This window comes from Lutjanus erythropterus, chromosome 3, assembly GCF_056507025.1.
Source record: "Lutjanus erythropterus isolate fLutEry1 chromosome 3, fLutEry1.hap2, whole genome shotgun sequence".
Taxonomy (NCBI): domain Eukaryota; kingdom Metazoa; phylum Chordata; class Actinopteri; order Lutjaniformes; family Lutjanidae; genus Lutjanus; species Lutjanus erythropterus.
The window spans coordinates 14,042,700-14,057,216 of NC_139319.1; the positions used below are offsets into that span (position 1 = coordinate 14,042,700).

The following is a 14,517-nucleotide window of genomic DNA, read 5'->3' on the forward strand; positions in this document are numbered from 1 at the left end:
GTTTCAAATTATGGCTGTTATTTTCAGGAGGTGTTTTACTTTTACCATCGCTGCAGAGTTCAAAGGCCCATTCTGATAACAAATTCCGACAGAGAAAAATGTCCTCCCTGTGCATTGTGGGTATTGTGTGATTTGGTGCGCCGGGGGGCATTAGTAAATACGTGTCCACTGTTATTAATCAACATGACATGAGGACAGAAATGACCCCATGCTTTTCATTTGGTTCTACCCAGAGTAGAGTTTCTGTACGTGAAAACACTGTTGTGCTTGTGTCTGTATTGTCCCTTCCTATAGATCTGCTTTTCTATATGTTAGTTTCAAGATACAAACACATTTTATGATTTATATTCTGTAAAGTCCGTTCTCTTGGCACATTTGTGCATGTGTTTGCAATGTACACACTTGTGTCGCCTTCACTTGCAGAATGTGCAATGGGTTTTTCCTCTTTCCTTCCCAGTCTAACTGCGCCCAGTACGCCGCTGAGAAGCGAGATGAGGAGAAAATGTGTGACCACCTGATCCGAGCAGCCAAGTACCGCGACCATGTGACAGCCACGCAGCTCATCCAGAAGATCGTCAACATCCTGACTGACAAGCATGGAGCCTGGGGAAGCTCTGCCATAAGGTAAAACAAAACCTGTGTCTCAAAACAAGACTAAAACACACCTCACCAACCATTTTAGAAGTTTTACATGCAAATGAGATGCTCATTTGACTTTAGCTTGTGAAATATTTTAGAATTTAAATGAGAACGATGATGAAATATGTTTGTGAACAAACTTTTTTTCCCAAGACAAAGCTGTGACAAAACAGCACCAGCATCATTAATCACTGTGATAACAACATGTAATATTGTTGATGAAAAAAGATTATATTGTAGTTTAAAGAATAAAAACCAAAATCTCCTCTTTATTTTCACTGACGAAAACAGTACTGAAATAGACTGTTATTTTGGTTGTTGTTTTTTTTTTCAATGCAGCATTTAAAAAAAAAAAAGTAAATTTATTTAAGAACAAGAGCATGACACAACTCACCAAAGGACAAACAAAACAATCACATACAAACACGACACCAGGACCACATTAAACAAACCTAAATCAGACCTAAAAATCCTACTAAACACAAACACACAATATATGTCATCACAGCTGATAATCCAACAGGCCTCACAACCTGAGTCAGTAACAAAATAACAAAATAAATTAAATGTACTTCCATTTTTATGTGGAAAAGAAGAAAAAAAAGATGTATTGAATTCTATCTTTGCAGTACTTTATTTTCCTGTGCTGCATGAGTGAGTGCGCCGTAACAGAAGTATTTTAGAGAAAGCAAGTTAAAGTTAACAGTGACAACAGCTTGGGCAAAAGAAACACAGTGGTATTCAGCCCATTTACATTACAGTGAGGCTTAGATTTAAAAAACACAAAAAACAGAATGCATTGCTTTATAAGAGCGGAAGCAGTGTGGCCATAAAGTAGCTGTTAAGATACCACAAATCTGAAGAGACGCATTAAGGCTCACCACAAAGAAATTGAGGTGGAATAATGAAATGTTAGGTTGTTTTTTTAAGCTATATTAAGCCAACTCAACCTGTGTTTTTCTTCAGATACTAATGAGATAAAATCTGGCTAGGCTCGATCGATTGACATGTTTGATATAATTTGCTAACTGAAGAGGAGTAAAATGTCAACAGTTTTCAATGATTATAACTAGACTAAAATAATAACTTAAATGTCCAAAGTTTTAGTCAACTACAAGTTGAGTCAAAAAAAAAAAAAACAGTTTAAGGTTGACTAAATGTGATTAAAAACTAAGAAGGATATTTGTCACAGGACTGAGACTAAAAGAAAATGTAGTTGAAGTGTAGTTGAAGTGAATATTACTTGCTGTTATGGTTTTCTGAGCTCAGTCACATGGCTTCTCACATATGTACACATAATGCATTTTACATTATGTACATATTTAATACAGTTCTTTCTACGTGGCAGATTTTGCATATATTTTTTTGTAAATGTAAAAATGACAAATAATCCTTTAATTCTACATTTGATCACAATTATGTTTTGTTCCTCACATGAGGATATTTTGGGCAGTAAGTGACAGCGTTACTGAAGTGAAGCAATATATAGAAAAGCCTTTAATGAAGAGGATGCACCTGTTTTGTTTTTTTTTTATGAACCGTGTTCATAGCATGTCATTTTCCCAGCCTCGAATTATTCCAACCACTGTAATGGTTTTAATCTCATCATAATCTTTTCTCATCCCCCCAATACTCATGACTTTGATTAAATTAGATTTGCAAAGGTGAAAATGTCAGCTGTGGGTTGAATGATGCATTGACTCAGGAGAGAGATGAAAGCCATTTAAACAGCTCGGCTCCCATTAAGAACAGAGGGAACCCTATCCTCTGTGTTTGTTTCGCCAAATAGGCAGCAGAATCCAATGCAGCTATTCCCTAATGATGGCTGTTTGTGCAGGTAGTGTGTAATGGTGAGCCGGAGAGACGGCCGCTGGCTCACGCTTGTTAGGCTGAAGCAACTCTCCAGAGACTCGTCTGGCGAGGGTTAGTTTGCTGTTGGATCAGGAGTCTATCTCTGGCTGCCTTTGTTTCCCTTTTCTTTTTTTCTCATATCAGGATGCAGTGTACAGTATAATTTGTCATATTTTTCTTTCCTTGATCCCATCTCCCTCCCTTTCTTTCTCTTTCTCTCCATGTGTACTCACACAAGGCTCTGCTATTTACTATGGAGATTGTGTTCTGCGAGCCCTGGCCAGAAAAGTCCCCCATTACCGGCCCTTTATGCTGTTGCGCTATTGATGGTTTTCCTAATGGCTGCCGATGGGAGCAGGGAGCCATTGGCACTGGGCCTTGGAGTGCAGTGCTCTTTTAATAAATCACAATCAGTCCTGTGCCATTACATCAATATTTTTGGTCAATTACTGTGAAGGTCAGGTGGTGCAGCTTCGCACCGGAGCCCGTGGTATGCGGGCATAGGAGAAACATCTGGTGCTGCACGCCACAGAAAAAGAAAAGAAAAAGGTGGACGCAGAAAAAAAAAAGTCACAGCACACCTGAATACCTGCAGGCGCCCTCTGGTATAAGAGATGCTCTTTGTCTAATTATTTACAGGCAGCAACGTGTGCTGCCTGTAAACAGGGACGGGAGGGGACGGACGGATACACACAATGAAACCTGCAACCTTTTTCCAGCTGTGAAAATGAAATCCAGGAACACAAAGACAATACGCGGCTATGATTACGACCTTTTGTTGCTTGGGTGTAAAATCCAAGCTCGGCTGCTCACACGCCATAAAACCTGTATTCCCCAAAGTTTCCATTCAATAAAGAGTCTGAAAATGAAAATATTATTTTCTCACAAGCTGATGGGAATTGTTGTTTCCTCACGGCAGGCATCTAATATCTTCTGACACAGTGTGACCCGCCTGAATGCAATTTGTGTCTTAATATCCAGCTTACAGCGGCCCTGGCCTCTGGAGAAAAGAGGTGTTAGGTGATTTTCCCTTTTCCATTCGCCTGCTTCATCTGTGAGTCTTTCTCTTCGTCGCAACACACAATTTCTTCTCTCGTTTTTTTCACTCCTCGTCCTTTTACTCTTTCTTGTTTCGCTATCTGCTTCAGTTGCATCACCGGGCGTCCGGGGAGGATTCCCTCCACCAGACAGAGGTGGTATCTATCGTTTCTGTGCCCTTGTCTGTCATCTAGTGTCAAGACAAAGACGGATCCACAGCCAGACAGATAGGTCGACTACCTGTTCATCCATACATTTCTGTCCCAGCGCCTTGAGACTCAGGTGTACAACATGCCAACCTGCTGTCTTTTTAAAAGAGGAAAAAAGTAAATGAACAGCTAGCAAGATAGCCACAAATGAAACAACTGGCAGATGTCATTTTTTTTCACTCGACATCTTTTCAGTTTTATATTTTTTCTTGTCTTTGAGCTCGGGTCCACTGAGCATCCAGACTGCTGCAGTGTTTATTTGGGTCAGGAATCATCCTTCATGTATATGACACCTAGACAAAGTCGACGGACAGAGAGGGGAGATGAGGGCAGATGATGGAGAACGCCAACTCACCGTCTCCGGGGACACGCGCTCCTCTGCTCTTTTTTTTCTCCTCTCATACCTTCTCTTTATTGCATTCTAATAGGCTGACTAATGTACCATGGAAATTCACTCTGGATGCAGGAAGCGGGGGAAGTAAAAGGAAGGTGGTGGCAGCTGAGAAAAGGTTGAAGCGTGATGAAGCAGTGTGCACAGTTTTTTATCCAGAGTTGTTGTTGACAGTCGGATGTAGCCTGGCTGTTTGAGGCAAATGGAAACATTATTGAAGATGCAGAGGTTTAGTTGGCACTCCCTGACTTACTCTCTCCTTTTTAAAGCTGCATCAGCATCCTTTTTATTCCTGTTTTATCCCAACAATCCTCACCTACAGCTAGTCCCCCCAAAACACCACACCTCAAGCAGCGACTCCTCTCCCTCTGCTCCTCCTCCCTCATATGAGCAGCTCATTTTCTGCAGCACCACTGCTCTAATGGACGCCCTTAGGCTAGAGGCTTCCCAGCCAAGGGACATCCATCTTTTGGCATGTCACACTCCCGCCCGGCAAAAAATCTTTGTGATGTGCACTCCAATTTTTCTTCAGTAAATCAAATCATCCTTCCTTCAGAAAGACGAATGCTTTAGGGTTGGAGTGTTATAGAGAAAATCAATGCCGGCAAAATTGAAACAGTATGCCCCCGTATTGATCGGCCTTGTGAGATCGAAAACGAACAGCTTTGTAACTGTTCCGCTGGACAGTTAGCTGACCTGTAATGGACAAACTATTGATATTAGCATTACTATTTTATCTTGTGCTATGTCATTTCTCCGGCGCACTATTGAAGGAAAGAAGCCGGAGCAGAACATCCGCAGTTAGAAAACATTTTTTCTTCTTATCCACTAATGATACAGAAGGTGGTGTGAAATGACGTCTTTTTTCATAGCATTTGAGTTTTTTGTATCACTTTTATAAAAAGAAATATTATTTCCTTTCCAAAATACCCCTACAACCTTTTATGTAATGCATAAACATCATAACCACTGTAATACTACTACAACTGTATAATATTTATACTGTTTTCTTTTGCTCATCAGGGCTACAAACAGTATTTCAAGGTAATCACAATTAATGCAATTAATTGATTTCTTTCTTTTCTTTAAAATATTATAAAATGGTGAAAGGTGCTCACTACAACATCTTTAAATTGCATGTTTTTTCCTACCAGCCGTCCAAAAGTATTAATAACAGTGATCAAAAATAGAAAAACGGCATGTAATCACATTTAGGAGGTGCATTTTTTGATAATGACACAATTATCAGTTTTCAAAAGTGTTGTAAATTAATTATCTGTTCATTGTTCATCTTCAGCATAGTATGTGATGCATAAATATACTAAGTACAGGGCATGTATTGTATCAGTTCTCCAGTACCTACTCTCTTCTTCTCTTCTTCATGCAGAAGAACTCACTTGTGCTTCCCACAAAGCTGCAACTTACATGATTTGTTGAATCCAACCAACAGTCCAAAGCCTGAAAACATTCAGTTTACATTGATACAAAACAGAGAAAGGCTGAAAATCCTCACATTAAAAACCTCAAAACTATAGTGACAGTTTGGTGGCATTTTTTCTTCACAATGACTTAAACATTTAATACATTTTCAAAATTGTGATTGATTTGTTTGATTAAGCGAGTCATTGTTTCAGCTCTCCAGAGTAATATATATGATGCATAAACTGAATGTATCTACTCTCCGTCATGAACCACTGCTAACCTGTGCTTTTCATTCAGGCTGCTAACTAACTACTGTTTTTTAAATCAAGTGATATTTCCAGAATTTTTTAGGATAAATTGATTAATGGTATAGTCTGTGAAATGTCCAATAGTGAAACAATGTTCTAGACCAACTCAGCATCTTCAAAATGTGTGTTATCTCTGACAGTATATTGCCCAAAGATATTACATTTCTGATGATATAAAACATAAAGAAGCACAAAATCCTCACTCTTAAAAACCTAGAACCATGGCATGTTTGCTTGTTAATGACTTAAACGAGTTGGGGATTTTAAAATTTGTTGTTAAAGCCCTGAAAAACGAGGCTTAAATCAGAAGTATTTCTCTATAAAAATTAAATATTCCTGACTAAATAAATAACAATCAGGGTTAAAGTTTGGAATAAAAAGCAAACAAATCTAGGTCTAATTTATGAAGAGTTTAAGACTTCAAACCACAGCTAATGGTCTTAATCAAGACTGTTGATGTGGTTTGATCAGATTTGATTGACAGTGGCATCAGACATAAGCAAACAACCCCACAACTATAATCAGATTTATATATTCCTAAATTGTGATTGGTGCACTGAGACATGTGACATCTTTTTTTTTTCAACTTTGCTGCACACACTTCAGATGACTAAGAATACCACAAAGACATAAATGCAGAAATCTCTCAGTTGAAATAAATATTCAGCACACATTAGGAAGCTGATTGAGTAAATGGGTTTTATTCATTTTTTTTTATCAAGTCATCAGCCATATAATTGCAGCTCTACTGCTCATTGTCCTGTAGTTAGTGACCTTGTTAGTTTTGTCCTACTCGTTGAGCCTCCTCCTCTGGTTTGCAACTGTATCAACCCCCCTCCAAGTAATCAATTAATTATGCTCTGAACATACAGCAGGGCTGTGCTCACTACAGTGAGGACATTCATGTTCGCATAGCATTTTCTTTAAATAAATGATTGCATGAGAAACAGCGGCAGCCAGATTCATCTCTACTTGTATGCTTTCATTCCAGACTTAAATCACAATTATGATACATAATACTGAATGTAATGCATGTGTTAAAGCCGAGGTCTGCTCAGTGTCTGCGCTGCCTCGCGTGTGTGCTTTATGGACACACTGTACATTACGGCTGCTGTGGTACTGTGCACGCAGAGCTGAAAAAGGAAATGGGACTCCAGCACGTCAGTGGAGATTATAACCATAGGAAACAAGAACATAACTGTTTAGAGTACACTGACTCTCGGAAATGCACGACTTGAGAGGGACAGGAAGACAGACAGAGAGAGCGTGAGATGGATAGAACGGAGGATGAGAGAGAGATATTTGTTACTGAAGCATCAAAAGTTGAGATGGAGACAAAGACAAGACAGGGACGTGTTTTTTTCCTCCACATCCTTTCCTTGCTACAGTGTATTCTAAACCATAGCGATGAGTGATTGCACAAATCTGTATGTAAAAGGTTGAGCGCGTGTCTTGTTTGCTGGATGGAAAACTCTGCAGCTGCCGACTTATCTGACCATCAGATTGCCTTTGTTGTATTTGTGAACAGAATAAACACTGTAGCTGGGTCCCCAATCTCCCCTGATGCTGATTTATGCACCACATTCTCCATTTGGAATCATCTCTGCAATGGTTCTGTTGATTATTATTTGTATAATAATCCAGAGGATCTCAGTTTTTTCAGTCAAGGACCCCCTTACAGGATAGAGAATATGCTGGGGTTCTTTTAGTCCATTTTTTTTTTACACATCTATAGTCTTAGTTAAATGAAAAAATAGCACAAGAATGTAACAGAATGATATTAGATATGCATTACAAATATCTTGCACCATCTCAGCACGGATTACCCATCATTTCAGTGCAACTGACATCAGTTCAGTTAGCTGTAATTAACACTGTACCTAAAGAAAATATATCAAAGGCAAATAAAGAGAAAAGGGTTCATTTAAAATGCATTTCAGAACATACACAGATATGCTTACTAAGACAGTTTTTCATTTTCATTTCATTCTATATTCATTGAACTATGAAGCCTGTTTAGAAAAAAAGAAATAAATTTAATCTGTATTTTTTTTAATACCAAGACAATAACGTGATGTAGGGATGAAGTATTTCTTTTAGGCCAGCCCAGAAGTTAGCATCGCTCTGGTTCCTTCACAAAAAGCCGCCAAAGGGATTTTTCCTTTGGATTATTGCAAAAAAGCTCTTTGGCAAAAAGAGTTTATAATACTTAAACATTTTGTTCAGCAAGATAATTGCCACAAAATAACACCACTTTATGATATTTGACACATAAATACAATAACAGATATAAAAAGCTAATGTTAGGCTATAAACGAATCGACTAAGTGACCAGTATTCGCCATGATGACGTTTAATATCTGTCCCATCTTCTGTAGTCTCATTTAGCCACCTGACATTGAAAAATCCATTCAAAAAGCCCACTGACTTTGAGACAACGGACCCAGAAGTATTAAAATGCTAACTTAATTCAAGGTTTTAGGATTCATTCCTGCAGCACTCTATATAGTTGAAATTAATCTAAAAAATTTTCATGGACCCCATTTTAGAAGTCAGCATCGTTGTTTAAGTGCATCTACAGTAGATAATCTGAAATGAGCCCTTCTTTACGTTACAAAAAGGTCCATTACTAAACTGATCATTTGTAACTGATAATGGCTTTTGGTTTGCTTATAAATACTTGCAGTCTAAACACAAACATGACCTGATGTACTGCGCAGCGGCAGCTGCAGCAGTCCGCAGCTCCCGACTCATCCCAGGCAGAGACAGTTGTTTCCTTTAGTCCAGATCTCGACTACTTCAAAACCAATTAGCTGGGGCTCGAGTTGTGGTCATCCATCTGCCTTGATACAGTCATAAACATATGGCATAAACACACTGCGCGGAGCAATGCGAGCCTGCCTTCAGTTATGTTCATCTCTGTAAACGAGACTCTTTGTATCACGCAGGAATCTCCAACACTAAAGTCCTTAAACGGGTTTAACGTGAAACCCTCCACCTCATTAATCACGCGCCGTGACATGTGTCTGGGACAGAAAAGTTGTCATGGGGACAAAAAGGATGTTCCTTAAATCTCTGGGGAGACTGTTCAAGTTTGACAGACTTGCGTTCCATCAGTTACATAAAATAACGTGCCACGAGGGCCCTACCGTGCAGTCTGGCTCATGGATATGAATTAGAATATAGCCTTAATGATAACATTTACCTCCAATGTATATACAGTACAGTGGCTGGGGCTGTAAGGAATAGTAACAAAGTGTCATGGCGGAACATATTAACAGCTGATGATGTCCATATGTTAGCGTGGTTAAGTGTTGCAGTGGAGGCCGAGACTCAAAAAATTACACTCAGTGGATCATTTAAAATGACAACAAAACGGCAAATGGTTGAGTTAAGACTGCTATTTTTAATCATTATTTTGGTAATGGTTCTTCATTTAATGATTTGGTTTTGATACCACCTGTCATGTTACAAATATAATCTTCTGAATAGATTTTAAACTGGGTGGAAGTTAACCAGCTAGTTATCTTTCAGTGGATACAAAGCATTGACCCCTGATGTGTTGTTGTGAAGGCTTCAGCTAGTTTGTTCTTTTTTTCAGTCGATATGGGCCCACAGTTATAAAACTGTTCTTAGCTTTGTACTTGAACTTGGTCTTAAGAAAATTTCTGATCTTGTGCTTATGTTCGATTCTTAAAAGACACTGAGCATAAAATACCTTTCTTACGCAGGTTCTTACGCATCTGTGATCTATAAATCTCAAATGAACTTAAAATTGATAGCACCTGCTTTCTAATCAGTGATTTCCCCTCATATAATGCAGTACAAATGAGGGTTTAGTCGGGAATAGCCATGGACCAAAAAAGAAGCAGACGATTGGCAGATGAGGTCACAGTGATGGTAGAGGAGATTAAAGCCAGACGACAGATATTACTCTAAAAACTAGATAGTGGGTTGAGAAACGAAGGCAAACATATAATTCCTGTCACAGGATGCAAAGTTCACCACAGGCTTGTGCACATATGCATCCCAAACTGCAATACCCCGACATAAACAGCAGGGAAATCACTTGCATTAATTCTAAACTTTGCTTACATGTCATTTACATGTCAACGAAAAGGTTTATAAATAACTTTTTATGCATGGTTTTCTCTGTAAGTCGTTCTTAATATGAAAATTGATCCTATGTCAGGGGAAGTTTTCAGTAGTGGCAAAATTTTTAGCCAACCTTTATCTTTTTTTACTGTGAGCTTGATCTGTGCAGTCTCTCTATCATAATTGATTTTTTGGTTATGACAATAAATATACTGAAAATCAACCTCACACTAATTAGTAATCTAATTTGTGTTGACTTTTTTATCAGATAATATCAACTTTTTCCACATTTTTCCACAAAAATACCCTCTGCCGTAAAAGCATGGGCAGTTATGAAACGCTCAGCATTTGTGCACAGTGGCCGTGTTTCCGTCACTGTATTTTTATGTCCATTTTGAAGTATTGTGTTAGCAAAGGTTGATGGAAAAAGCCAAATTCAACAGAACTTTGTCAGTTTTACAAAAAAGTCTCAACACTTGTTCAAGGTGGTTTTTGCCTTTTTTGAAAAAGAGTTAATGCACTTTCAGTATAAGTGCTGATGTAGCCGACATTTAACTGTCACGACTCACCAGCTGTTTCCACTCTATAATACATCCATGATCACGGCAAACAGATCTGATGTAACCCTTCTCACATTTATTTATGAAACAAATTGCAACATTTCAACATTGTTTTTCACTGTTTGAGGTTTTAATTCCTATCTTGTTGCGTCTTCTTCCTCTGCAATGGTATAATGGTTTTCTGACTGGAGATTTAGTGCCACCTGCTGCTTAACTCCCAATAATTGCATAATGTTTGTGGACAGAAGCAAGCATTCATTTGCATTTTCTTTTGCCAGTTTACTTGAAATTCGTTTAAAGCTTGTGATACGATTGGATTGAAATGTGGCTAGTGATGGGTTGCTATAGTGTGTCACTGAAACTGGAAGTGAAAAATCGACAAGAGGTTTTCGGTTTGTCCAATTTACCGTAACCCATTTACATCCTCATGATCCTTTTCTTCGTTTTTACCCCATCAGTTTTGTTCTTCCTCTTCCTGGCAGCTCGGAAATGTAATGGAATCCTTGTTATGAAGTATGAAAGAAGGCCGCCATCCCAGAAAGACCAATTACACCATCCTAGCTCCCTGCCTCGCTGCCTCGCTGCTCACAGCCCAGTGTGACTCTGTAGCAACTCTCAGATTTATGAGTTTCATATACCCTTAAGAAAGTATATGGCCTTGGTGGAGCAAGGTCATGATAAAAGGGTGCTGATCAATATCTGAATGAAAAACCATTTGGGAAGTTTTTAGGGCTTTTCTTCTCCTTTCTCCCTGGATGCAATATCTGCAGAGTATCGATTGTCCGGGGCCAGTAGTTAGTCAAAGGCTATCTCCTTTGACTAACCCCTTTGCAGCGTGTCAGCCCCCCCTCTTCCTCGTGATAGATTGGTATGCTTCCAGCCACTGTAATTACACCATGGGACCAGCAGGTCATTTATTTTGCTACTTTCACCATTTGCCAAAAAATCGCCTTTATCTTTAGAATCCAGCACTTTCGTGTGCAACCAAAGCTGGGAAAAAAAGGACACATAAAAAAACCAATGTCCCTGCTATAGAGAGTGGAAGACTGAGGATCGTCCTTTACTCATAGATCTTCAGCTTGTATTCTTTACACCCCCATCCCTGTGTGTGAGTTCAAGTTCAGCACCACCATAAAGGATAAGACCAGGGGAGTTCAGTGTGTAAGCCTTATGATGTTAAGAACTGATTTTGACAGAAATGTTCCGATATAATTTTCGACTTACTGATTCAAATACCTGAATTTTGCATATGGGCCAATACTGAGTACTAGGGATGTAACGATATATTGCAATAATAAAATGTCTTGACACAGTGCTGGACAGAGATGATATCTGTGACTATTGCATGGTTAAAAACTTTAGTATTTTTTTTGCTTTATTCCACAAGAGGGCTGCCACTGACTGCTTTTTGCATTTGTGCATACATAATTCAAACATTCCTTTCCAAAGACAAGTCATGCCAATTTATGCAGAAGCCTTTCGCTGGTTATTTTTACTTTATTAAAGGAAGAAAGCAAGCAGAAGCATTTTCCCTGAAAAGTCAAAAGAAAATTATACAAACAAAAAATGCTGCACGAATATATTTATTATTCAATAAAGTATTGAATAATTTTTGAAGTTCTGTTGGTCAACCCGACAGTTAGCATCAATGAGATTTTTACATTGGATTTTCGATTCGGTCAATTCAGTTCAGTTAAATTCAGTTTCATTCATTTTGTATAGTGCCAAATCATAACAAAAGTACCTCGGGGCACTTACTGCAGAAAAGAAGCTCTGTGACAAACAAAAGTGCATGATAATATGGTTTGTTCAGCAAGATAATCTTCACATATGAACTCCACTTTTACGATTTTTGCAGTCGCCAGAAGTAAAAAGCGATTGTTAGGCCATAAAGGAACTAATGCCCCCAATAACCTCTCTAGTCTAATTTAGCCTTGTTAGCAACCTCGTTTTGTTTTGTTTTTTGTTTTTTTTAAAGACACGTAAAAGCTTCAAAATGCAAAATGCAATTGCAGCAATCTATTGTACTGTAATCGGTGTAAAGCAGTATCATCAAGCTCAAATTCCACCTCTGAGGTCCGGTGTAATGTCAGATGTTTATGGGGCGTGAAGCAATATTAAACAATACAAAACTTCTGATATGAACAACATTAATAAATCACTGAAGTAAATGCAGTCTTTAAAATTCAAGACAGACTTTTATCAGGGGTGATGCTTTTTGTTTTTTATTCCAGGTTATTTCCTTGAATGAAGAGATAACTACATGGCCATTATAGTTAGTCAGACTTCTGTTTATGTGATCATCTCAATCACCATTGCAGTGGAATTGCTGCACTTGACACACACACACACACACACACACACACACACACACACACACACACACACACACACACACACACACACACACAGTGCTATAAGTGTTGTATAATGGGCACAGCCGTATGATGGAGAGAGGGGAGGAGGTGCTCATGAATAGCAGACAGCTTTGCTAGATGAGATTGTCGAGCCTTGTAGTCCTGCATCACAGTGAAGCAGGAAACACAACAGACTCGTACACAGAGTTCAAGGAAGAGGGAGCAGTGCTGATTTGTTTATTGTTCAACAAAGTGTCAGAAAAGTCATTAACTTACGAGCAAGATTAGTGTAATTTTTTTTTTTACCAATTTCGTGTGGTTTCAAAATCATAAAACTCACAACATTTTGCTTCATAAAAAGTGTAAAATATTAGGCCTATGTTTCAGAATGAATGTTTTTATATGAAACCCTTTATTGGTTTTGGCGTTTGAGGTGTAAGGTAAAACATGGTCCCATGTTCATGTCAAAAATGTGAACTTAAACAAACAAACAAACAAAAAAACCCTCCTCAGATTCCTAATCTCAGCTGACCTTGAGCTCCTTCCCCACCGTGTTTTTCTTTTGGGGTGTGTTGGAAACGTGCGTATGTGTGTTCAGATTTGTCATAGCATTCAAGATCAGCTCTGAAAGCTAGAGGTCAGAAGATTATTACAATGGGCCAGTAATGGCAGAATTATGCAACTCCGGTCCAGTGGATGCCCTCATTACCTCGCAGTAGAGGTGATAAATGGCCTTAAATGCATGTTGTCAAAATCACAGGAAAAATGTGACTCTTCATCAAAAATACAGATGGTACCACTTCAGCGATAGCAGGGGACTCTGTATATACTATTTATTATGTAGTTGATGCTTAGATCATTTTAATAAAGCAAACTGCAATGCTGTTTTTATATTAAACAGTCAATTCAAGTGGAGCTTTTGTTCTTTGGTCAATATTTACTACCTCACTAAAAACAACACTTTCCCTTTTACCTCCCATGAAATCTGATATAATTAGTGTGTAATTGTCTGGCTTTTTGTTGGTGAATTTACACTGAGTGTAATTGCTGCTAATTGGAAGCTGCACACTAAGCTGCTGGTAATTAGGGCTCGATTTGCATTATTTCATTTGGCTGCACTGCATTGTGGGGAGTCTGAAGCCTTTTGCCTCCCACCCATGGGAGTACTTTGATCCTCACAAGCCGGTGATGTTGCAGAGATGCAATATCACTGCCTCCTCTTTTTCAGATCTCCCTTTGAAAGCTCTTGGATAAATTGGAGTTAATTGGGAGGAGTGGTAGGTGCTTATTTTGTCTTGGTAATGAGAGCGTGTGCACTCTTGTGTGTTAGCAGCAGATTTCAGTGAAAAGGGAGTCAACAAGAGTGATAAAAGCAAAGCATGTAGATGTGCATGGAGTCTTTGTTTCAGTGTGAGTGAATTTCTTGGCTCATATGTACGCCATTAAAAGCCACAACAATAAGTTAATTAATCAATTAATTGATAAGTCAGAGGAAAAAATAATAATTTCCAACTATTTTGATAATTGATTAATCGTTTCAGTCCCTTTTCAAGCAAAAATGTCTTGAGCTGCAACAATAAATCGATTATGAATAGATTATTAATCAAGAACATAATCATCTAAATTAAAAATAATTATTAGTTGCTG

General features: G+C 38.5%; 1 protein-coding gene across 2 annotated transcripts in view; it reads left to right on the forward strand.

The window, feature by feature from the left end:
* The window catches only part of lrba (LPS-responsive vesicle trafficking, beach and anchor containing), a 272,740-nt gene that overhangs the window by 133,739 nt on the left and 124,484 nt on the right, over positions 1-14,517 (forward strand). For both annotated transcript variants that reach the window (XM_084715125.1, XM_084715126.1), the window contains exon 36: positions 458-624. In XM_084715125.1, the coding sequence (XP_084571251.1) occupies positions 458-624 (167 nt within the window). The remainder of the gene's footprint in view (positions 1-457; positions 625-14,517) is intronic.